Source organism: Polypterus senegalus, chromosome 14 (genome assembly GCF_016835505.1).
Source record: "Polypterus senegalus isolate Bchr_013 chromosome 14, ASM1683550v1, whole genome shotgun sequence".
NCBI classification, from domain to species: domain Eukaryota; kingdom Metazoa; phylum Chordata; class Cladistia; order Polypteriformes; family Polypteridae; genus Polypterus; species Polypterus senegalus.
In genome coordinates, this window is record NC_053167.1 from 111,038,905 (window position 1) to 111,066,090 (window position 27,186).

Genomic DNA, 27,186 nt, shown 5'->3' on the forward strand with positions numbered 1-27,186 from the left:
TCATCAGTCCACAAGGTATTTTCCCAAAAGTCTTGGCAATCATTGAGATGTTTATTAGCAAAATTGAGACGAGCCCTAATGTTCTTTTTGCTTAACAGTGGTTTGCGTCTTGGAAATCTGCCATGCAGGCCGTTTTTGCCCAGTCTCTTTCTTATTGTGGAGTCGTGAACACTGACCTTAATTGAGGCAAGTGAGGCCTGCAGTTCTTTCCACGTTGTCCTGGGGTCTTTGTGGCCTCTCGGATGAGTCGTCTCTGCGCTCTTGGGGTAATTTTGGTCGGCTGGCCACTCCTAGGAAGGTTCACCACTGTTCCATGTTTTTGCCATTTGTGAATAATGGCTCTCACTGTGGTTCGCTGGAGTCCCAAAGCTTTAGAAATGGCTTTATAACCTTTACCAGATTGATAGATCTCAATTACTTCTGTTCTCATTTGTTCCTGAATTTCTTTGGATCTTGGCATGATGTCTAGCTTTTGAGGTACTTTTGGTCTACTTCTCTGTGTCAGGCAGCTCCTATTTAAGTGATTTCTTGATTGAAACAGGTGTGGCAGTAATCAGGCCTGGGGTGGCTACGGAAATTGAACTCAGGTGTGATACACCACAGTTAGGTTATTTTTTAACAAGGGGCAATTACTTTTCACACAGGGTCATGTAGGTTTGGATTTTTTCTCCTAAATAATAAAACCATCATTTAAAAACTGCATTTTGTGTTTACTTGTTTTATATTTGACTAATGGTTAAATGTGTTAGATGATCAGAAACATTTTGTGTGACAAACATGCAAAAGAATAAGAAATCAGGAACGGGCAAATAGTTTTTCACACCACTGTATGTGTTTGCCTAGTTTATATAAATTATATTTTGTATGCTCTTTTTCCTTATTCATGGTTTGTAAGGGTAATGATGCTGATAACGTGCTGATTAGGAAAATGATGACCATACAAATTCCCAGTCAGAGCTGTCATAATGCTATTAGCTGTAAAGCTGCAGTTAATTCACTGTGTTGGCCATTTTATGAAGCTGTGCTGTATTTAATGTTGTATTATGCATTGAAACTCAGAAAAAATAATAAACTAAAGTTAAGTCAAGTATATTGATTTTTAAATTCTTTTGTCTTTTTTATGATTCTTAAATTTGAAGTTTCACTAACATTAATTCTTTCTGACTGATCAAAAACTGGAGCAGCTCTACTGTGGTGTCCCCAGCATGTAGATTACTCAATCATAATACTTCTAAAAATACTTGCCAAGTAAGATTTTGCAGCCTGAGAAACAACGTAACAACTGAAGTTTTTGAAAGTGCTTGTTGTTTATTCAAGTTAATGCTTTTATATCTCACAACGTCTGTCTTGTTTTTGTGGCAGCCTTATGTTAAATTGGTAAACAGATATGGTAGAGCCCAAATGTACCAAACATTGGACCAATCTTTATATAGCTATTATGAAATTGTCTAGAGATTTCAGTTTAAGCACTTTACATGTTTGTTTTAAAACATGTTCGATTAGAGAGTTGGGAAGTTTCCAGTGCAATCAAAAGTTTTGATTTTAACTTGCTCCTCAAGATTTAGCCAACCAGTTATTGCTTTTAGGTTTCTTGTTGGTTTTTTGTGAAAATTTTAAAAAAGCCACTAAATGGTAGGCACTGCTGTATCACCTTTCTGGAGACCTACATTTGATTCCTGATCCAGTCTATGCCCATGTATTCTGGCCTTTCCCATCCCACAAAAGTCTATAAAAACACATGTTAGACTAACTGACATTCCTGAACTGAGTAGATTTGCACGATTATAGGTGAATATGTAAGGATTCTCTGTAATGGACTGGCAAAGCTTTTGTCCAAAGGTGCTGGAGCAGCCTCAGTATTCCTGAGAGTTTGCAAATGGAAAGGTTAACGACCAAGTTGTTTTGGAATATTTATCTGTGACAATTGATATAGTATGATAGTATGTCCAAATCTCAGTCTTCTATGAATGAAGCATGAATCAATATGGTTCATATAGTTGTAAACATTTGGAAGAAAGTTATACATTTGGAAGAAGCTCAACTATTTAGCCTTTATAGACAGACTGGTTGAAAAAGTTTAATAAAAGATTATTTTAGTAATACTAGACTTATCAGAGCCCACTTTTTGTTTCATGTTTCTGGATTATCAACCCATGTACAGGTACCATCTAGTATGTTTAACACACAGGAGTTCAAATTAGGCTTTCCAGTTAATCTTTTAGATATTAAATGAGATTTCAGTCCCCAGGGAAAACCCAGACAGACATAGGACAAACGTACAAATCTAACACAGATAAGGGAACAAAACCAAGTCCCCGAAGCTGTTAAGCAGCAAAACTAACCACAACACCATATTGCTATCCTATGTTAATGTCATTTATAGTGATTTATGATCACATTGTCTGGTGAACAAAATTGGGCTTTGCTCAACAACCAGTGTTGCCTATTGACCAGTATGGAAGATTATGAACAACCAACAAAATGATATGTAAATGTGCAGCACCTAAAATACATTGTGACAGGCAGCCACAGCCATTACCTGGCCGGGATGCCAGCTGGATGAAAAGACCAGGGGAAAGAGATTCCACAGGGCACTATCTTCCCTGGGATGCTTGAGGGCTCTGCAGCTCCCCTTGGTGACCCCCATGGAACCCAGCAGGGCTTTACCATACTCCCAACTCACAGCATGCCTTGTGGGAATCCATGGTGACACAGCCGCCCAGGAGGGCTGCCCTCTAGCGTCCTGGGAAAGGTAGTGCCCTGTGGATACTCTCTCCCCCGGTCCTTCCATCTAGCTGGCGTCCTGGCTGAATAATGGCTGTGGCTGCCTCTCACAACATATGCATAGATTGTATATCATAACACTTCACAACTAATTGCATTTAAAACAGATGTGCAAAATTCACACAAACATTGAAATGTGTCATTAAAAATGGGTTACTGAGATTAAAATAAGACCAGAGAGGATACAAATTTCAGATTAGTCTGAATAAATTTGGACACAGTCTACCTACTATATTACAGAAGTATTCTGTAAATCAGTACAGACAATAGTGTTCGAAAGGGTCCTGGAGTCATATGCTGTCCCAGGGGACATGCTGTATGCTAAGTGAATTAGCCAGGCTGCAACATGACATTGGATTTTCAGTTAAATAAAATTTTAAATCAATTACCAAGGTCTTCATAAGTGGCTGTTTGTGGTGGAATTGGAATTTGGAATGATTCAATATATCTTTGTTTTTTGTTTTAATGAAAAAAAAAATAAAGCTTTTCTTTAATTGCCTTTTGTGTGTAGTAGGCAGTAAATTAACAGCAAACCTTTTGATTCTCCCAAGGTGCTGACCAGAATTGACGTGGATGTAAAAAAATGGAAATGTGAGACATCACAAGTGCAGCTCCAAAAATTTCTATAGCACATGAATGCAAATATTAGTTCTGTCACAAAAACTCTATTTTGAGAGTACTGATGGATGGAGGTTATTTATTTATGTATGTATGTATGTATGTATGTATGTTCAATTTGAGTTTGTAACAAATCTTGACACTTAACGTTCTTTGGAGTATTTGAAACAGACACCTTCTTTCTGTCAACCGATTAAAATGTCAGTGCTTAATATCAGCAAATGTAGACTTGTTTGTTCGGCTGATACATTTTCTGAAACCGTCAAGAATGATCCTTAGACAGGGTGCCAGGCCACTGCAGTGCTTCCTGTATACACATCCACATGCCCACACCAGGTAGTTTTATAGTCCCTAATCAGTCTAAAATCCATGTCTTTTGTTAGTGGAAACTTTAGAAGAAAACCAATAGATGCATATATGGTAATGTGCCAATTTCACACAGAAAGTAACTAGAGCTGGGAATCAATTCCAGATGCCTTGAAGTGGAACCATTAATTACTCTAGCACCGTGCCACCCACTACACTTAGTCACAAATGTTTATGTAAAAATTACATGTGTTATTGCAGTCATTGAGATTGAATCTATTCAGTATGCCGCTTAGTGAAAATGAACTCAAATGTAAACAAAGTTCATCCATCCATTATCCAACCCGCTATATCCTAACACTGGGTCACGGGGGTCTTCTGGAGCCAATCCCAGCCAACACAGGGCGCAAGGCAGGAACAAACCCCAGGCAGGGTGCCAGCCCACCGCAGGGCACAAACACACACAGACCAAGCACACAGTAGGGACAATTTAGGTGTAAACAAAGTTTTCCCTCAAAAAGCTATACAAAGAATGATTGCCTCCTACCTAGTATGCTTTTTAAGGCAGATGGGGATAAAGGGAACTCACAGGTGGTTAGTGAAATACAGCAACCTGACTACTCCTTTAGTTGTAAACAGTGCATACATTAAGGCCCATTAAAGTAAGATTTTAAATTTAGGAATTGTCTAATCATGTTCTATAACCAATATCTTCTCCTGATTCCCATAATTTGCAGTAATCCTGCATGATCTGAGCAGATCCTTTAGCAACAGGGTTAAAAGCTGTCAACGTCCTGAAATTTTAATGTGCAAACCAGGTTTCTCTTTGCGCAAACGTAAGCTCTGCATAGCAACCAGACCAAGTCGTCCATACATCTAGAGTGGCTGCTAGTGAATTGTATTAGCTTTGCCAAATCATTGTACATTCAGACCCTATTGTGCAATATAGTTTGCTAACTTGCCAATCGTTTCTCTCTAGTACTGTACTTCTGCCTGTCTCAGCATCAGAGTGATTGATGCTTTTATCTGCTCAGTCTGCACACTTCGCTTTGCATATTACTGGGGGGGAAGGGGTTGCTATGGTGCTTCCCTTTGAAATGCTGCATCTTGTGTTCCTTTACAGAGTTGAAGCAGAACTGACCAAAGGAGTACAAGGACTCTGGATGGCTTTTTTTATTTTGGTGGAAAACTTATGTGGGGTTCCCCTTTCTTCCTAATAATGAGGAATGAAGCCTAATGGGAAGCTTTTGGGATGCATTAAAACCAACCTCTCAGGAAGCTGAGTTCAGATTAGAGACCACAAACTAAGTGCCTAGGCTGTCACCTTGACTGGATTTATTTCATACAGATTGTGTCCCTTTACGATGCACGTTGATGGAGGCAAATAGTGTTTTTATTAGCGTGCGTGATGAGGACCATTCATTTCACATTCGTTACAGGTAGGAGTGTATTTTTCATTTTTATCATTATTGCTTCTATTTTGCAGTTACACAAAATTAAAGAAAACTATTAATGCTTTAGAGTATAAAAGTTGTCTATAGAATAAGGTTTGTTGTGTTTAAATACATTTTATTCCAGTCTAAATTATGCTTTTCAGTAAAAAAGCTGTCTATAAGCCAAGATTTGTAGTGTTTAAATAAATAGATTTAAATCCCCACCTAGGTGTGATGGCAGTCCTAGTGGACAACTATGAAGAAAAGCCAACACAAATATTGGAGCATTGTCGAGCTCTGCACATATTGTCCACAGATTTGAAAGCGAAACTATGTCCACTGTACTAACTGTATTAACCTTTTTTATGTTTGCCTTTTACATCATATTTGTCTGTAATTTTTATCAGTTCCCTTCACTTTGACCAGATGTTTCAAATAAACAATTTCTAGCTGCATGGTGTTTTCTTCATGAGCAATACAAGTTACTTTTAACACAAAGTTGTATCAATGCTACTTTATAGGATTAAAAAGTAGTTTAATCTACTTTCCATTTTATTTGTTTTTTCCTTATCATTTTAGTTTTTCAGAAATTTTTGTTGTAGTTGTTTTCAGGCCATGTCGTTTAAGTTTCATGACATGGCTATTGATTAAAACGATAAACGTCCATGGTGTGAACTGTTGTAATTCAAGATTCACAGGGAGATTTAAAACTTATTCCATTTAATTTGTGATTAGTTGTTTCCTTAGTGTTCATGTTGTGTTTTCTTTTTCAAAATAGTCAAATGTTGTGCATTTCAGTGAAGGAAGTGACTCTGATTCTAATTAACTTAAACTTTGCATCTCTTTGAACCTAAATGTACCACAAATCAATTACTATAGTAATTTTTCTAAATACATTGTTTTCTTGCAAAGCTGGAGACATAATTGAATATGAAGCAATTTGCTTTTAGTCTGCTGATCAATATCATGTAAAGGACAGCAATCTTTTTAATTGCCCACAGTTATATTTTATTATCTCCTGACAAAGCAGTGAAGTGCTGTTACTGGAAAAAAATGTTTTTTGTTAGCAGAAACAAATAAACAGAATTGCTAATTGACTTTATCAGAAGCATTTTGGTACAATGGTCACATTAGTTTTTTCTCCCTGTATGTGCCCGCATCTATTCATAGCAGTAATGTAGCCTGGCCCATGCTGCCTATTTGATAAGAACACAATGAAGTAATATTATCTTCTTGTTTGGTCTACCAGACAAGTAATGTAGGGCAGTTTAGATTAAATTACAGGCTCATCAATATTGAGCAAAGTTGTGAAAGGCTGGCAAATAGAATCCTTCCACTAATTAGTGCAGAGTATATTACTCTTTATAAGCAAGGTACTTGGAAAAATTCTTATTCTCCTTCTTGGAGTGGGCAGCTATCCTAAATCAAGTTAAAGTTGATCTAATAGTGAGTGATACTGAATTATTGAACATTTTAAAAGAGTTCTCTTCAGGAGATTGTTTTTTTTTTTTTATTAAAAATAATTGGTTTTAATTAGAGGAGTGTTGCACTTTCTTGGCATGAAGGACTGAAGAGTATGGTGTCCAGTTTTGTCATGTGAAAGAATTTAGAATTGACAAAATCTGTTATCAGGGCTGCAGCTAAATAATAATTTTAGCAGTGAGTCAAGCATTGAGTTTTTTTTTTTCTTTTATGAATTAAATGAAAGAAAGCAATTGAAATTCTCTGAATTGTGTTTTCTTTAGTATTTATTTTAACTTCATGTAACCAAAATAAGAGTTACTTTTCAAGATAAAGTCTTTCATAAAGGAAAAATAAAATGAAAAACAAGCTGAATACAATGGCTTTCTCAAAGGTTTTGATTCGTCATTTATAGTATATCAGTAAATTTACAAACATGTTAGCGTGCTCTGGGCTGAGACTAGCTGTTTCTCCAAAATCAATATGAAGAGATAAAGTATTTAGAGAATGCATGGGTAAAATTATTATAATTTTGGAAATTATGGGAAAATTGTCTGATTTTGGTTTCCACCAAGCAGTAATAATAGTTTTGTTAAATCATGTGTATTGTAATTGTGATATGAGAATGTGTTTTTAAACATTGGTTCACTACAGGATGAAGGAGCTTGCATTACACCGTTGGCAAAAAGTGTGGCAAATACTGAGAATATTATTTGGAGTGTTATGTATCATGGATAGTCAGTAATGATCAGACAGTGAACCACATCTAAGCCAGAGGGGTCTTACAGAGAAAGTGGGCAGGCTAGAGAATGTGATATATAGGAGATCAGGGTTAGATGATACACATCACTATTCCTCAGAGTGCGTTACTGTCATCATATACTTTTTTGCAGGAACATTGGATCCAAGGCCAACAATTAGTTTTACACTAAATTTTAGTTAATCTACTGCAAGGCAGAATAATAGGTCTCACAGTCTGTGACATCTGTTCAGTTGGCTTGATATGAAATACAGTAGCTAATATAGTAAGAACTCTGCAATCAGTGGACAGTACCCTGTTCATGTCATTGATCTCAGAAAAAAGAGAGGTAGTTTTAAGGGATATTTATCTGTACACCACAATCACAGTCTTTTGTTGTTTATTTATATTTCTTGGTAATAAAGTTAATTACATGGCTTTTAAGAGAACATTTAGTAGATGTAAAGGGAGGAGACAAAACACATGGAAGAAGCTGAAGAAGTGCATACTTTGTCTTTCCCTTTTCAATTAAACAGCTATACCTCTTTTCAATGTACTGAGTATTTCCAGATTTGTTTACAGTATGCCTGCTTAATGGATCATTTATATAGTATCCACATAAGTAACTATCATGGCCTTTCTGCTTCCATGTTTTGTATATTAGAAGGTAAAAATAAACCCTAACCCTAAACTTCATATTACTTGTCTTAAGTCCATCTGTATGCATCCAAGCTACAGTGGAAGTTAACTTGAATGCCATTGTGCTACAAGCTGTTACTTTTCACTGTCCCCTGATTTAATGGGTTCAAGTAGTGATGTACTAAAGAACATTATTCTTCTCTAGAGCTTCTTAGGGTGACTATAATCACTGCGCCAGCTATCTACTTAATCAAAAGTGACAGACAACATCAGGTGCCCACAGGACAAGGGGGAAAGAGACTGCGATCAGATTAAGTGAGATTATGCCGCTGATGCAGTTTGTGTTAGAAACGGTAATTTAAAAAGATCTTTATATTGGAACCGTGTTATTGGTTAACTGTGCTCTAAGTAATTATGGAAATATTTGTTTATTGTGGGAGTAAAAATTGAAGCTATTCAGGTTAAGCTTGTGCATATATTTGAAGGACTAGGCTTTGAACAATATTTATGAGTTATGTGTATGTATACTAAAAGCCTGCGATTGAGGAACACCTCCAGTGGAAATAATTGCCAGATGCACCGGAAATTTCTGAATGACTTGGTTTGGAAGTTTAAAACAAGTTCCTTGTTGGAGATGTCCATTATGACAATGTGCTTTGATTGTGTACACCAGAAATCTAACAGGTACAGTATCTTGATCACTTTTTAAAACAAAAAGGAAAAATACTTGTGTAAGAAGGATGTAGAGATGATATATTTCGATATAATACATCTGAGATTTAACTATTGTGAGTTGATTTAAAAACGTTGGGTTCGGTGGTTGGGGACTTAAACTAATTAAAACATTTCATCATTGTCTCAGTGATTTCATTAAATATTTTTTTCCTTTTTTTTTTTTTTTACATAAGATAAATGAGATGTTTGAAACTATTTAAGGTACATTGACTTCCAACCAAAATTGGATTAAGTGTACAAAGATGGATTAATACATTAACATATTTCTGCTTTTACGTTTTATGCCTATGCACCATAATCTGAGGTATTTAACAACAAACAAAAATTCCTACAGTAAAATATTCTTTGCATGTTCTTTTTTAAAATGTGTGAGTTGAGCCTGGAACAAATACATTACATAATATGGCCTTGTATTTTTGTTTTGTGTCATGCCATTTGTTCATCTGTATAATAAGTTCCCAAGGTGGTGGATTTTATCCTGGCAGCATTGAGTGGAGGGCTGAAGGCAAGTCCATCATGTTGCACACCTCAACAAATAAATAGATGATAGTTACTCAGATTCACACGTGTATGGAAGGTGGAAGGAGTATAATTTATTGCATTTGCTACAGATATCTTTAATAATAGGTTTAGCAAAGAAACACAAGTTTGCTGTTTGTTACTGTGTATTTTATTTATACAGCATCTATACCCTAGTGAAGTTGTATTTGCTTAATATGATTTGTTTTTATTGAAAATGTAATGATAAAAACTGGCTGACTGAACATGTAGCAACTCAAAATTAGTACCCTACACCATTTGAGAAAACAGGCTTATACTTTTCATTTTGGCAGATATTTAACCTGGACTTTGTCTAGAATGTCACACACACATTTCTGTTTTTGTTCCTTGGCTCAATGTACCAGCCAGACGAATAATTTAAGACTGACAAGAATTTGGCTCATTGAGCCATGACCAAAATAAGGTGCTTGCACTATCATGTTGACTGTTTAACTGCAAGGCATTTTTGATATTTCATATATAGTAAACAGACTGGGTACATTTTGTGCAGCATTTACTTACTTACACACCTCAGTTATTTACTGTGTAGAGTGGCTTATTTGAAATATGTAAAAGGTTACTTTATGAAAAAGTACACAGCACTAAAGGGATATGGGTACCAGGATTTTACCTGAGAAAAGAGCAGTACACTAAGAGTAAAGGGTGCTTTATCTTTATTCGGTATGATGAGTATAGGTTAAAAAAATATACAGAAATATATAAAGAAGCAGAATTCTACAAACTGAATATATCTTTATCACTATTCTACTCAAATTAACAAGCTTTGTTCTGTTTTGCATATCCACTAAGACTTTACAGTTTCTGAAAACTGGGTGAACAGATCTTGGCACAGAAACAAGGTAACAATGTGTTAAATCAGTGTCCGTAACAACACCCTACAATTATGTGGATTCAAACAATCTGAAATTCAATTTTTTTGAATGAAGTAAATATTTTCATTATGTTGTCTTTTTTTCACAAAAAGTAAGGACAAATAATTTTCCCTCACCCACTGTTTTGTTCCACTAATGAAGTTAAATGATGATTAACTTGGAGTAGTAGGACTAATTTTCTGATGAATACAGCTAGGTGTCATCAGCATACATGTTAAAGTTTATATACACTTTAAGGTTGCAATCGGTCCTGTAGAGTTGCGAGTTTTGACATTTGCGGTTTCGGTTATTCACAAGTTGGCCATGAACAATTAAATAAGATGATTTTTTGAGCTCACCTGCTTCTAACAGAAGCCTGCGTAGAGCTCAAGTCATCTTTCTTGGCTCTGGCCTTTCTCGTGTGCTCATTCGCTTTTCAATTTCCTTTCTCCTAAATTATTTTTTTCCATTCTTACCTGCCTTTCTCCCATTTATCTCTGTGGTCAACCCCAGTTGACACCATGCACTCACCTTGCCCCTGAATGGCAAATAACTCATTGAGGTGCATGCACGTGCATGCCAGCACTGGTAAACCAGCTGGGTAAGGTTATTTTTTTTTTGTTTGTTTTTTTTTAAAAAGCAATTAATAAATTAAACCGGACAAATATCCCACTGTGACCAGCTTCACCACAGTTAGGGATACCCATGTCTTACTTGCCAATTTTCACATTCATTAGGGTGGTATCTCGTATGAACTGGCATAATTTACTGAGAAAAAGAATTGGTCAAAACTTTGAACCCTGATGGACACTAAATCTAATGATTCGAAGAAGTATATGCTGTCTAAAATGTTGATCTTTTCCACATTTCAGGTCAAATTATTTTTTCAAAAAATTCAAAAGCCTGTGTAGTGGAATAATATGGCTATTGGTGTCAAAAGCTATATTTAAATCTAAAAGCATAATTTAAGTAACATTTCTTCCAATGGAAGGTGATAGAGTAGCATTTAAAACAGGAGGTTAAGGGTATTGTTGTTGTGAGACATGTTTGAAAATCAGAGTGACATTTTTGGACTATTATGTCATTCTGTAAAGTTTTGAAAGATTTATGAATAAGAAAATTGTTTGTAATTCTTACCATTAACGTGTAAGTGATTTCTTTTAAATAATTCTTAATATTAATATTTGATTTATTTTAAAAGATCAAAGAATAATCACTATAAAGGAATTGGGTAGAATGTTATTCAATAAAGCTTTATTATTTACTGGCTACTTTACCTGTCAAAGACAGGTAATAGAATACATTTTAAAATATCTGATATTTGATATTTCTTGCCTTACATGTACCGCCAGTGTTTGTGATACACCTTTCTTCAGTATCTTTGTTTGTCTCAACCTGACTTGGCCAACCTTTTTCTTAGTCATGTTCCTGTAAAGCCTGCTCTCAGACTCTATCATTTCAAGACACATTTTTTGCCTCATTTTTTTCATTATCATTAATTAGATGGGTCTCCATTTCAACCTGTGAAAACATCATTCAAATTCTTGTGAATACTTACTATCTTGAAGACAACTCTGTGTTCCTCCTACATCTTTCCTTGGTACCCCTGTGTGTCTCAACCTCTTTTCCCGGTGCTTCCTGTCTGGATCGCATTTGATTAAGCAACCAAAGCAAAACTTACCAATCAGACCAAAGTCAAACTGACCAATCAGACTGCTCAGATGGACAGTATATACATACCCACACATGCAAATGCAGAGACAGTAACATTCTCTTATATACTATAGTAGATGTTAGCAAGGCCTGTTTGACCCATTTGAGTTTTTAGCAAACAACTAGAATAGTGCTTTAAAGTATAGTTGGTAGTTTTTTTTAGGAATCAATTGTAAAACGCCCTGTTCTGTCACTAGTCTAAATTTGTTAATTTGATATGGACAATGTAACAAGATCTGAATATGACTTCTCTGTCTGCAGTTTTGTACTTTATTGACAAAATGCATAAACTCAAAATAAATCTGACTGATTATTTATTTGTCAAGTTAGCTTTTGTTCCACAGAAACCCCCAGAATTAATACGGTCATCTGTTTGGATTAAAAACTGGAGCCGGACTACAAGGGACTTTTTTTATATAATTTAATATTTTTAGTTGGTAAGCTTGAATCTTTGCTGTTCTCCATTAATACTTGGATTTTTTAAAATTCTAATAGAATACAGCTTATGAAATCATTAAATTGTTAAAAAAATATTTACTTTTAATAATTATAATTAGTTTTAATAATTAGATTTTTAATTTTAGTTTTGAGAAGAGCAGCTTTATCAAAGGCAGCTTACATGCAAGTATCAGTTATTTGTAAGTTAAACTAATAGCATAAGAATTAGGTTGATAGCTTATGGGGTCTCAAAGTGTCAATATATACTAAAGTACTGGTTATTATTTAAATGCATTATAGTTGTGGTTTTTAACTGAACATTTCATGGAAACCACAGGAGTACAAATTAAGAAAGATTTCTGCTAAGAAACCCACTAGAGGGACCACAGTTAATATACAGTAATGTCTGCAGTTCACTATAACTTCTATAGAATCTACAAATAAGAACATCCAGATGTGTCATTCAGCTGAAGGGCACATTCAAAAGGCCTCAGTCTTGAGTTAGCAAAAAGTAGAATTTTATAATCCACAGATTTTAAAAACATAAAGATAATCATGTAGTCATTGTTTGTGTCACTTGTTTTCGATTTAGTCTCAGTTGAAATCTTTAGACTATATTATTTTTGCTGTGTAGTCACTTTCTAGTTATGTCACTTACAATAGTTTTAGTCAAAACAAAAAACAGTAAAGGCAGTTTTAAAACCAGCTGTCTCTCAAAGTCACATGTTAGTCATAATTTGACTCACTATGTCCTGAGTTTTATTTATTTTTTGGTCTCTTGCTTTGTCTTACAGGCCAAAGACCTTTTATTATTTTATTTGAATATAAATTGTCCAGAAGGTGAATATGTATTTGTGTAAGTGAGGCTACCCTAGTCTGCTAACCAGTATGAGTTTTACATCTTGTCTGCTGCTGGAAAAGGTGTCATCTTTCCTTAACCTGTTAATGAACAAGTAGATACCAGAAATAAGTGAACAGATTGATAAATGAATGTGAAGATGGATGGCAACATTGTTGTGTCTATAATTTGAGAGTAGTAACAGGAGATTTTAGTCATACTAAATTGTGGCACTGTTAATTCTGACCTTGAATCAGTCTCTTAATACTGCTAAAACGGTCAGTTGTGAAAAAGAAAGAAACACACTAAATCAATGTAGCTAAAATTAATTACTTAATTTTCCATAGCTTGCTTATTCCAACATTTGTTGGAATTGCGAGTCGCTGGGGCCTGTAGAAGCTACATTGGGTGCAAAGCAGGAACCTGTTCTGCGTAGTGTGTTACCCCATTACAGGACATGCTCAGTTATATAGAATTTAGCTTGTAAGTTTTTGTAGTGTGAGAGGAGCATGAGGTAACCAGAGAAATCCATTGCAGACGCATGAAAATCTTGTAAGTACAGTACAGACAGTACCTACTGTAGATCAGAGTCTGATCTGAGAGGTCTTCAGAACTCTGAAACAGTGTTAACCTCAGCACCCGAACACCCTTTTAATGAAATTAACTTTTTATTAAATCATCAATAGATGGAATTCTCCAATAAACGCACATGAAATGTATTCCTACATTTTAATTTTAATTTTTGTCCACAAAGCTGCAGTAAGTACTAGAAACAAACAAAAAATATAAAATGTATATAGGAATATATAAATCTGTTATGCTAAATATCCTTTCATCTGTGTATATAAAGAATTGTTAGTAATGCAGAGTGGAGAAAATCTGACTACAATAATTTAGTTCCTTTCCTTTTTAATATCTAAAAGTCAAAGAGCCTAATATGGTTATTTATTTTTGTCTACACGTGCTTGATGGATAAACATGCCCCAAATTATTTTATGCAGTGTGATTAAAGCATATGGTGTTCCAGAGCCACTGCCACATGGCTGTACGGAGTGAGAGGAGTTACAGCACATTTATTAAGTTATGAGGGAGTTAAACTCATTAAGGGTGTTGTCTTCTGTCTGTCCATGATTTGTATTTGAATATGTCCTCTCCTGGATCCCAAGATGAAGCCCCTATTGAGGTGGCAAGTTATGATCCAGCATAAGTCCAACACATAACAAAAGAAAATCCACTATCCAATAAAGCTTGTTTTAGAAACTTTATTGAAAATTCAGAAATGAAGAAATTACAAAAAATTGAGGAAAAAAGTATTATATACAAAAAATAAAAAGTAAGCAATCTAGAAAATGAAGCCTTGAGGTTTATTTTTTTAGTATAACTATGAATGCTGAGTACATATTTATTCACTCTGTGCTTTTAGAATAGCGCTTACATAAATCCTTTCCCCGACATTAATTTCTAGATAAGTGCAAGTTATTTATTTAATTTATTTTACATTTAGTAAGAAGTGAGCTGGTATATCAGAGGTGCATAACTTCAGCCCTTTTTTTCCCTCCTTAACTATATGGTTAACTTACCTCAAAGCAGTAGAAAAAATGAGTGGCAATGCTATGCAGTTTCCCTGGCACTTGACTAACTTGTACCGGGAACCCATTCTGCTATCAGGCATGGATGTCAGGTGACCAAAAAGGGAAAGTTTAAAAAAAAATAATTTGAGGTCACCGCTCTTGACTTAAGATTGAAATGATAAAATACTCTGTAATTGAAGTTGCATAGAATGTCCCTCATTTTTAAAACAGACCAGATTCATCAGTGTTTCTTAATGGGAGATTTTGAAATTTCAGAAAATTGTATTTAAGCTGTATTCAGGATAACTCTAGAAAAATTTCCTTGAAGAATGTGTATCCCATATTTTAACAAAATTGGTCTACAGGATGTGAGTTATTTCATGCAGACAGATTGACATGACGATGGCAGTAGGTTCTTTTCACACTATATATGAAGGCACCATAAATTTTTCTTTTCTATTTCTTTACAATGTTAGCTTTTTCAGTTATGTTCTGTGCTTAAACTTTCATTACTTTTCTTTAGTGTACTTGCATGTTACAGAATTCAAGCAAGAGGTACAACTTACACTACATTACAGTTTGAAAATGTTTGTCCTCTGTGCCTTGCCAATGTAGAACAATGATTACACTAGTCTCAACAGGTGAAAGTAGAACCTTCCATTTTCTTTTTATCTATGTGTTCTATATAGTAATATACTGTAGTGTGGTTAAACATAACTAGGTAAATGTTTATATCAGTTTAACATAACATTAACTAACTAGAAATGGCTGTTACACTTAAGAGTGTCCGAGTACAATCAAGACTTCGAGAGTAACATTTTTTTATTTTAACGGCCTCCAATAATATGTTGCAAATGTGAATGATAATGCAATAAAATTCAGTGAAGTTGTAATTTTATAGTGTCTTCTCCAAATTCATGCAATTTCCATCATGGAAAGAAAAAAGATAGTAGCAGTATACTGTATGTGTTTTTTGAGACTGTAATTTAGATGGTTCATTTTGTTAGGATTTGATAGATTTCTGCTTTTAAGAGACAGGGAGAAATAGAACAGTTTTAGTTTTTTTTGCAAGTTGCACGTAAGCATTCAGTTTAATAAATGAAAAATGTACTTCTGATTTGAGCACAGCCTCTTGGCCCAGCCGCACCTCAAAACATTTTTCGGACCATTAGTTATACTTTCTTAAATTGTGTCAACAGGATATAGAGTCTATAGAGACTGTTGCCTGAAACATTGTTTGTCCATCACAAACCTCATTTTTCTCAGCCACTTTATTAATGTTTGCATAATATGGGGTGGTGGTTTGGAGTTGGCAGGAATTTATTGGGGCTGTTTATAGTGTATGTTTATTTTTCTTTAGCTCTTCTTAAGAATACTCTGTATTGGTCATTGTACCTTGGTCTTTTACCTGTTCCTTCATTTACTACCAGATAGAAATGATGTATGTTCTATTCAAGTAAACAGGGAAAAAATTTTAAGTGTCACACTACAATAACCCCCTCTCCATCCCCAACTCTGGCTGCCTTTACCTCTGTAAGGAGTCTGGAATGCAGCAACTAATGGGGCGAAAAAAAGAATATTTTGGAGAAGTTGCATGCATATAAATAAAAACAGGCACTGGTAAGTGAACACACCAAATCAAAAGGAGATATGATGCAAATTAAGGAGAGCTTATAAAGAATTTGCTAGCTTCCCCAACTCGCTTTGAAGCAGAATCTGGTGTTGCATAGATTTTTTTGTTTTGTATTTTCTTTTCTTGTGTATTTCCATCTTGCTTTGGCTGTACAATTTTAATGAATGTTACCCCATGAGCTGCCAGGCTGAAAATGCCATATGTTTCAGTTGATTTCTTTTTGTTTCCTTTTTCTTTCCATTCATCCTCCTCTTTTCTCTCCTTATATATAGAAAAACATATAAGGTCAGTGTGAAAACTTTGAAAAGGTTTTGTAATTAATCAGACACTTCAGTTCACTCACAACATTGTAGCAGCTGCAGTCCTTAAGTTTGATGGGCCTAAATCTAAAATTGTATTTAGACATTAAAAATACATTGTTCATGATTACTTAGTTATTTTTTTTTTTTTTTTTTATTTATTTATTAATTTTATTACCAATACATAGCAATCTTGAGAGAGAGAGCAAGCCAAGCGGTGTAAAATTTAAGGCCTTATTTGATTTTTCCAAAAGCAAGTGCATTGCCTGATATATTAATTGAGAGGTCATTTTCCCAGTGTCCTCTTGGATCTTTGAAAGGAAGGGATTGTAAAAGGATTTTATATATTGTAGAGATGGAGTCAATTTCTGGAATGTTAAATTTGGAATGTACCCCATTTTAAACATTTACCTAAAGCAAACACAAGTATTCTGGCCTTCCTATTATTATAACAAGTTAGAAAATGTGGTTCAATTTAAAATTTGTATGCATGTCTCTTTATTTTAGGCGTGATTTGAATTGATTAAATTAAAAAATGTATACATTTCTCTTTAGTTTTTAAAATACATTGTTCACATTATTTAATTATTTGCTGATACTATTACTTAGTTATTAATCAGTTCCATCCCTGCCCCTGCCATAAACCATATTAGTGGTTCTCAATCTTTCTTTACTAAGGGCTGCAGCTGCAGTTGTCAACAAGCTAAATCAGACACAGAATAAGAATGTAGAGCCTGCCTCCTCTTATGTAGAGTCTCGCTCAACCTGTCTCCCGAAAATAGGGAGACCATGTATAAAAATGTATGAGCTGTTTAGAAAAGACAGGTAATATTTTTGTTAAACCCCTTGAATTAAAGCTGAAAGTCCATATTGCAATCATATCTTGATTGTTGTGTTTCAGATCCATTGTGGTGGTGTACAGAGTCAAAATTATGAACAATTGTATTACTGTCCATATACTTATGGACCTGTGTATTCTAGAAGTGGAAAACTGTGAAGGATTGTCCATAGACTTAGATTTAAAAGGAGTTTGATTAAAATAAAAAACAAAGTTTTCCTAGTTCCTTTTCCTAAATATGTTTGCGATGTTTAAAACCAGAAAAAAGTACATAGGCTAAAACAAATAAAGAGAAACGGTGGGTAGGATTGCAACTTGTGAACAGCAGGGCAATTACTGAGTTCTCTGCATAAAACTCAGAATTGCCGTAAATTTTGGTATTGTTTGTACCAACAGCATTTGAAATTTTTGTTTGAGGCAAAGCACTCATGAAACATCAGAAAAAGGTTCGATTAAACCAATTTGACAGACACACATTACAGTATAAGAGGATTATAAGCCTTTACACACAATGCACTGTTATAAATGCTCACTAAACATAGATATACAGAGGAGTGATCAATACAAATGCATTGTGATTGTGTATTCAATAACATCCAGGAGCTTCTGTGGACCTCATGTTCAAGTGATGCAGGCTACAGGTTGAGAACACACCCTTTCTTTGTCTCTCTCATATATAGCTCTAGAATATGTGTGAATAAAACAGGATGACAGGGTAGTGCGACTGTCTTTTAGATCCAGCATCCTAAATTTAAATGCCATTCATAGTAGCTTCCTGAGGAGCTTGCACATATTTATTTGAGTGTTGGTGTTTTAGGACTGGACAATGATGAATTTATGAATCAAATTCCAAGAGTGAGTATGGATCTATGTGTGAAACCCTGTAATAAACTGACAGCCCATTCATAATTATCTTCTTGCTTGTGACTGCTGCTGCCCAGACAGACTCTTAAACCGTGGAACACTTACATAAAATTGGATGTAGATGAGTATATACAAAAGTGTTTTGCATGAAACGTTTTGGGCTGCAAGAGATTTTTATATTTCATCAGAACAGTAATTATTTGGCCACAGCTTATAATTAGAAAGAAGGATAAATGAGTTAGGGCTTTTTGTGAGCCATTTTTAATGTGCCATGGGAAATTTCTGGGTACTCTATGATGCGAGACCTACATGAGGCATCTTACAATGTGTTAATGGATACTGCACTGTGTTCATGAGGTTGTAAACAAGAATTTAACATCAGTTTATGTCACCAAAACATTTAGTCAGGCCAGACAGGTTTAATTGCTACATTTTTTTTATTTTTGATTTTATTGTAATCATTCCATACAAATAGATCAATTTTTACAAAAAATAGGATTGAAAACAAATCCACCCCACCCCTGAGAAAGAGAGCATGGCCAACGGAATAAAGCTTAAAATAGTAAAAATAAATAAATTGATGAGTTTAATAGGCGGATACAGATAAATGGAGGAGAAAAAGAAATGGGGAGTGAATCTGCTTCCTCAGTGCTTTAAGAGCTTATTCTAAAATATTATTGACTAGCAAAATGCCCATGCTTTGCAGCGGCGAAGTAATGCCTTAAAATTTTAATTAAGAAGAAAAGTAAACCTTTGTAAACTGAGGGAAAATATACCAATAATTATTTGTTAAGGATCTCTTTGTATACCACATTGTGAGTTCGCCCTCTGGTTGTAATATGACCAAGCTGTGTGCTGAGCTTACTCTTGAGCATGCAATGTACAGTTGGCCATGTGAAAAGCAATCTTGCCTCAAATCTCACAGCTTGAATTGCTGCTGTCATAATCAGTTTGAGTTTCATGGTTTGTTTCAATTACGACAGTATTTGCAGGACTTGTTGTGTTGAAGTGACATTCGGCATCTGTCAAGCATTGTAAGCATACAACCGGTTTCATTGATAACTTCACATCCAGCTTTTGAGAGTTTAAACATTCATAAATATCAAAGTGTCCACTACTGAAATCATCACCTGTCAATCTAAGATGTTTAAGAGGCATTGGCAGTTGTCCAAAGGTGTAAAATATTTGGCCATTTCAGTACACTTGAAAGCGACAACCGAACAATTCAGCAGCAGCCATCAACTCACATGCAGAACCATAGGTGAAGGGCTTAAGCATTTCACTCTTCTAGTGCTCCTGTGTAGTATAATTATCTCCTGTACCGTCATCAGTCCACACCTTGAACCTGTCCCGGTCATTTAATACATAAGACACAATGTTCCTCGGGATATCAGGAGTGAGCCTGATATGGCCGTGCAATATGTAACACAGAGAATGGAAAAGACAGATGCCATCTCCGAGCATGGAAACCACTTATTAAGTGACAATTCTTTGATCGATGGTGATCACCTCGATAGACATGTTAATGGGGGTACGGTTGGAATGATAAAGGAAATGGGTACCTGAACAATGTAGACTAAGTCTAAAATACCTACACAGTAACTATAATCGTAATAAACGAACAATAAAACAGCGGAGAAGCCATGGGTTAAATAAAAAGGCTGCAGTTATCAGCAGGAAGACGTGAAATCTGTGGCAAAGCAAGGAAGGGAATGAAGAGACCGGAGCGACGGATGGCCTTATATAGGCAGGCAGCCAACAATGTGGGAGGCGTTGGGATGGGGGACCCAATGGCACCTCACACGACGACCGAGCTACAGACTATGGACGTATATATGTACGTAAGTAGGATTCAGTTAGCGTGGGAACCCGCTACCAAATTTGTTGAAGATGGTCCAATAAGTAACAAAGACCGTAAAAGTTCATTATGGAGGCAGACAGTGGCATCATACCACCGAAATAAGTATGTACATCGGTTTCGGTTAGCGCAGGAAAGCCGCCTACCAAATTTCATGAAGATGGGGCCATAAATAAGAAAGTTCAACCTGGTGGACGTTGTCCTAACTTTTTGTAAGTAAGCTGTAAGGAATGAGCGTTATTCTACCTACACGCAGTGAGAATTTCCTTTTATTAGTAAATGAAACCTGCCTAACTTTTGTAAGTAAGCTGTAAGGAATGAGCCTGCCAAATTTCAGCCTTCTACCTACACGGGAAGTTGGAGAATTAGGGCACGTTGGAAAGTTAAATTTGGCGGCCGACAGTGGCGCTAAAATATATATGGATCATACCACCGAAATAAGTATGTACATCGGTTTCGTTAGCACAGGAAGCCACCTACCCCTCGCTTTGCTCTTAATTTGGTGAAGATGGGGCCATAAATAAAGTATAACATGGTGGACGTTGTCGAGTATTTGGTGGCAGTTATGACCATTAGCGTAGAATTTCGTGACTCCCCAAATGAAACCTGCTTAACTTTTGTAAGTAAACTGTAAGGAATGAGCTTGCCAAATTTCAGCCTTCTACCTACACGGAAGTTGGAGAATTAGTGATGAGTGAGTGAGTGAGTGAGTGAGGGCTTTGCCTTTTATTAGTATAGATTAGATCCTGCCAGGTTTTGAAAAAGTTCTGCACCGATCCTCTAAGAGAGAATTAGATTTTTTCCAATTTCAAATAATATAAAACATCAGTTACCAACTGACTTAAAAGAGGAGAGTTAGGATTCTTCCAGTTTAGCAAAATAAGTATGCGTGCCAATAGTGTAGTGAAGGCAGTTTGTTTGTCCTTCTCTACTTTAAACCCATCTGGAAGAACACCAATCACAGCTGTTAATGGGTTAGGAGGGATTATGACACCAAGGCTATCTGAAAGGCACTTAAAAATTTTTGTTCCAAATGATGTTAATTTGCTGCAGGCCCAAAACATGTGACCCAGTGAGGCTGGAGCTTGATTGCAGCGTTCACATGTTGGCTCTTGCCCTGGAAACATTTTGGACAATTCCATGCAAGACAGATGTGCTCTACATATAATTTTGAGTTGAATATTTGAATGCTTTGCGCATATGGAGCTTGAATGAATTATCTGCATTGCTACTTTGCACTCCTTTTCTGATATATATTGAGTGATAGGTCTTTTTCCCAGTGTCCTCTTGGATATTTGAAAGGGAGGAACTGTAAAATATTTTTATTTATTGCAGAAATGCTGTCTGAGTCCTCGAGACTGAGCAATATTTTTTCCAGCATAGAGGAAGGTGGAAGATGGGGAAAATCGGGCAGGTTCTGTTTAAAAAAGTTTCTAATTTGAAGATAGTGAAAGAAATGTGTTGCTGGAAAGTTAAATTTGGAATGTAATTGTTCATAGGATGCAAAGATGTTGTCTATATAAAGATCTCTAAGCAATTTAATCCCAAATGTTTTCCAGATATTAAAAACTGCATATGTTTGCCAGGGTTGAAAAAGGTGGTTCTCATGCAGAGGTGCCATAGATAAAAGATTCTCCATCTTAAAATGCTTTCTACATTGGTTCCATATTCTGAGTGAGTGAAGCACAATTGGGTTATTAGTATATTGGTGATAACTTGCATTTATTGGGGCACAAAGCAAGGAATATAAAGAAGTACTGCAGGATTTTATTTCTATTGCGGACCAAGCCTGTGTATGTTCATCTCTTTGTGTCCAGGTTTTTATAGCTTGTATGTTTGCTGCCCAGTAATAAAACTGAAAGTTAGGTAGAGCCATGCCACCTTCTGCCTTAGGTCTTTGTAGGGTCGCTCTTTGGATACATGGATGTTTTAAGTTCCAAATAAATGAGGTTATGGTTGAATCTAATTGCTTAAAAATGATTTATTGATGTATATTGGAATGTTTTTAAATAAAAGAGAAGCTTAGGAAGGATATTCATCTTAACAACGTTAATTCTTCCAGCTAGAGTGAGATGAAGGGTTGACCATCTATGCAAGTCTTGCTTAATTTTTTCCATACAGATGGCGAAATTTTGTTGATAAAGAGCTTTATGTTTACTTGTGATATTTACCCCTAGGTATTTAAACTGATCTGCAATGATAAAAGGAAAGGTGTCAAATCTAATATTGTATGCATGATAATTCACTGGAAAGAGCACATTTTTATTCAAATTAATTCTGAGACCAGAGATCTTTTTAAATTATATAAGTGCTGTTAAGACTGCAGGCACAATATTTTATGGGTTTGATATACAGTACCATATCATCTGCATATAGAGAAATTTTCTGTTCAAGTCCTTCTCTGATAATCCCCTTTATCTGATCAGCATTTTGACAGTGAACTGCCAGTGGTTCAATGGCGATTGCAAATAGCAGTGGTGACAAGGGGCATCCTTGTCTGTTACCACATTCTACTTAAAAGTAGTCTGAATAAATGTTGTTAATACAAACTGAAGCTTCTGGATTGGTATACAGTAATTTGATCCATGCACAAATATTCAGGCCAAACCTAAATTTCTCTAATGTAGTGAAAAGGTATTTCCATTCAGTCATATCAAATGCTTTTTTGGCATCCAACGATAGTAATATCGCCGGGGTGTTTGACATTGCAGGTGAATATATTACATTAAACAGGTGTCGGCCATTAATAAATCCAGTTTGATCTTGTGATATTACCAAAGGCAGCACTTTCTCCATCCTTCTAGCTAGGACTTTGGAGAGCATCTTAACATCATTATTCAGAAGTAAAATTGGTCTGTATGATGCACATTGTAATAAGTCCTTATTTTGTTTAGGAAAGATGGTGATTGATGCTTGGCGAAAAGTTTGAGGTAGAATTTGATTGTCTCTAGCTTCTGTAAATGTTGCTAGCCGAGTGGAGGAGAATTTCTTATACAATTCGACAGGGTAGCGATCAGTGCTTGCTGCTTTCCCGCTCTGAAGTGACTTTATAGCATCTAGTAATTCTGATAGCACCAGAGGTTTATCAATTCCCCTGCAATAAAATTATCTGTTTGTTGTATCTGTAATGTATCCAGAAATGCATTAGATTATGTGTCGTCTTCTGTGAACTCAGTAGAATATAAGGATTTATAGTAGTCTCTAAATGTGTGCATTATATTTTTATGGTCAATAATTTTATCTCCATTCGTGTTGGTGATTGCTGGGATTGTATTGCAAACTTCTTGCTTGTGGATTTGTTACACTAAGAGCTTATTAGCTTTCTCTCCGTGTTCATAGTAATGATGTCTTAATTTAAAAATGAGTTGTTCAGTTTGTTTGTTAAGAGGTTGGCCTCTGAATGCAGAGCCTGCCTTTTCCTATGAAGAGCCTCACTTGGATACCTGGCATGTTCTTGATCTATTCTAGTAATTTTGCTGGTTAACTCTGATACTTTCTTGGTTTCTAATTTATTTCTGTGGGAAAAATTATGAAATAATCTGTCCTCTTAAGAAGGCCTTTAGAGTTTCCCAGAGTATTCCTGCAGAGACCTCTGAGGATGTATTTGTCTGTAGGAAGAAACTGATTTTTTTTTATATAAATTCTGTACGGTTCTTATCTGCTAATATAAGTGGGTTAAGACACCATCTGTGAGATGAGTATGTGGGGCATAATGATTTCAGCTCCAAGATCAGAGGGACATGGTCAGAAATAACAATACAGTCGTATTTGCAAGACTTAATCATAGGCAAGAAATTATTATGTATAAAGAAATAATCAATTCTTGAGTAGCAATGATGCACTGGTGAGTAGAAGGAATATGTTCTTGAATTTGGGTTTAAAACCTCCAGGGGTCTGATAAGTTGTGGTCAGTTAAAACTGTGTAATTGTCTTTGCAGTGTTAGATGTCATCCCCTGGGACAGGAGACCTATCTAAGAGTGGATTTAAAACACAATTAAAGTCCCCAGCCATTATAATTTTATGAGTGTTCACATTGGGAATAGATACAAATACATTTTGCATGAATTTCCTATCATCGACATTGGGTACATAAACATTTATCAAAATCACTTTACAGCTAAATAAGTTGCCCATGACAATCACATATCTCCCTTCAGGATCAGATACTACATCTGATGCTACAAGTGAGACTGTTCTATGTATAAGAATTCCCACACCTCTAGTTTTCTTTGTAAAGCCGGAATGGAACATTTGGCCAGTCCAGTCTTTTTGCAGCCAGAACTGATCTTTGCTTAATAAATGGGTCTCCTCTAAAAATGCTGTTTTAGCGTTTAGACCTGTTAGGTGAGAGAATACTTTCTTTCTCTTTAATTCGTGATTCAGGCCTTTAACATTCCTGCTCACAAAGTTAACTGTCCCATCATGGAGACATTGATTCTGAATTTTGGATGTCATTTTGTAATCTTAACTGGAAATGAGACAGCTTTAACTTTAATTTCCAGTTTTCCCACTAGTTATTGCCATGCAGCCTATTGTTACGTTGAAAGTTATAATTATAAGGAATTAAAGGATAGATTCGATAAAGCTTGCTCTCTTTTTCTCGCCCCTCCCCATTTTTATTTGCTACATTTCTGATAAGCGACATGGCCAAGTAGATACTGGTCAACCATTGCCAAGATGTGCGAATTTGGAAAATTGCCCCATAATTATAAATATTATTTAGATTCACATCATCTTGAAGTCTAGGTATTCAAGGCTTTGGGTTTTTTGTGTCCTCCCCTTTTTCTGGACCCTAAAAACCCTCATATTTATACATTTTGTGCAATAATTTACTGCCTTATGACAAAGATTAAATCAATAGGTGTCTGCCGCAAAAATGATCAGGAATACTTGAAGTTGTACGTACTGCATCAACCGACCCCTAAGCTAAACCCAATAATAGGATGTGAGGGGTCAAAGTTATTCCTTTTCACAAAAGTTTGAAAATCAGTAATATAGGCATGTAAATTCTTATTTTATAGTATTTCGAGGTCATTGATCATGAATATAATAATATTTTTGATATCAGATACATAACCAGTTGTTCTAGTGCTGTAAGAGTCACTTGAAGTTTAAAGATGACAAATGTCAAACATAAACATGTGGAGTGTTTTAGACAATTTCAAGTTCAGTGATTACGAATATGAAGCTGTTTTTGAATTTTGATCCTTTATTAGTGATCTATACCTCTATGGACTTCTATAAGAGGGTAAAAAATTAAACTTTAAATTGAAGCACACATTATATTTCAATTATCTGATGCAAATATTTTTGCTTATTATGTAAATAATGAAGTAAAATCATTTGTCATTTGTTATGAACACCCCAAATTGGGGTTGCGTACACTATTTCAGATTTTATTTTATATTTCCCCATAAATTAAAAATTGACATTTTGCAACAGTTTCCTTTGTCTTTCTTTACACTTTTACATTCCAAAGTAAAAGTCAATTTTTCAGTGTCCTTTGATTAAAGTTTTTACTTAAGAACACATCATCCACATGAAGCTAAGCATTTTTGGGCCCTGCCAGTACTTGAATAGGAAGACCACCTAGGAATAGCTTGGGTTGCTGCTGGATGAGGTGTTGGTGATGCCAGCAGGGGGTGCTTACCCTGTGGTCTGAATGTGGATCACAATTTAGTGATGAGGACACTGTGCTGTAAAAATGGCGCTGTCCTTCGAATAAGACATAAAATTGAGATCCTAACTCTCTGTCGTCATAAAAGATCCCTGGGCATCCTTCGTTAAGAGTAGGCTCTATTCTGATGGGCTCCCACTCACTACTAGTGACCAAAGTGATATATACAGTAAATTCAAATTATTATTATTATGTAAGCAAATTTTGCCTTCTCTGTTGAATCCAAACAGAAGAAGGGAAAATTGGTTTCAAACACAATGAAATATCAGATTACATACCAATACATATCACTGAAATACTAAAAATAATTTATGTTTAAAATCATTTTTTGAAACCATTCTTGCACATTTGTTTTTTACAGTTGTAGATGCTTAAGCTAGCCAAATAAACCTTACTTATGTGAATTGAATACTCTCAATACTTTTGAATGCTTTGCTACTGGTTGTGCTTTTTGCCAACAAAACCATTTTGCACTCAGGACAGAAGAACTCTTAGAGTGACTTGAGTGGGTCCTCTAAAGTACTATAGCTATGCTTCCTGAATTACTGAAGGTGAATGTAGCTAAAATAAACCCTAATTTTCTAAGAATTGCCATCTGGTACAAAATTTAAATTATCAGACCACTCAGATCAACTCTTATAATTCCGACTTCCTGTCTGGCAGCATGTTTTAAGTTTTTTTGGAGTCTGATTGGCAAGCAATGGAGATTGTGATGACAGAGTGGATCACATTTTCATTTTTAAAATTCTGAAATTAAAAAGGAGATATAATCACTAATTATTTTAAAATACAATGTTCTGCAATAATATTAATTCAGTTTGCAATTTTTTGGAACTTAGTCCCTGCATATTTGTTTTCAGTTGCTTTGTCTACCTCCTCTCCTACATCCAAGTAGATTTTGGCAATAATTTGAACAAGTCAAATCAATATTAAATGTGTAGGATTTTGAAGCAGTAGGACCCAACTGATCTGGCAGTCACTAAAAAGTAAAGTTACTTTTTAAAAAAAATCTTTATTTTTCTCTTTATTTTTCATTTCAAACAATGCAAATGCTAAGGACTGCTTTGTTTTTAAATAAAGACATTCTGTTTAGATTTTTCCCTGGTACTTTATATTTCCATTCAGTTCCCAAAGAAATGCATGTTACATTTATTGGCAAGTCCAAATTAGCTCTTTTTCAGTTAGTCTGGGGGTTTGCATGGGAGTGCATAAGTGTATCTGGAGTCAAGTGGTACCAGACGCTGACCCCCCAGCACCAGCCACACAGTAATCTAGTTCAGAAAAATTTGTAGATGCACATACACATGCTTGTAATGGAAGTTGAAATCC

At 35.4% G+C, this 27,186-nt stretch overlaps 1 protein-coding gene across 7 annotated transcripts in view; it reads left to right on the forward strand.

Moving 5' to 3' along the window:
- The window catches only part of gpsm2 (G protein signaling modulator 2), a 69,640-nt gene that overhangs the window by 13,931 nt on the left and 28,523 nt on the right, over positions 1 to 27,186 (forward strand). For 5 of the 7 annotated variants that reach the window (XM_039735020.1, XM_039735024.1, XM_039735021.1 and 2 more), the window contains one exon: positions 4,832 to 5,147. The exons of the other annotated variants lie outside the window; for them this stretch is intronic. In XM_039735020.1, the coding sequence (XP_039590954.1) occupies positions 5,083 to 5,147 (65 nt within the window). In that variant the 5' untranslated portion in view covers positions 4,832 to 5,082. The remainder of the gene's footprint in view (positions 1 to 4,831; positions 5,148 to 27,186) is intronic. 7 annotated transcript variants of the gene reach the window in all.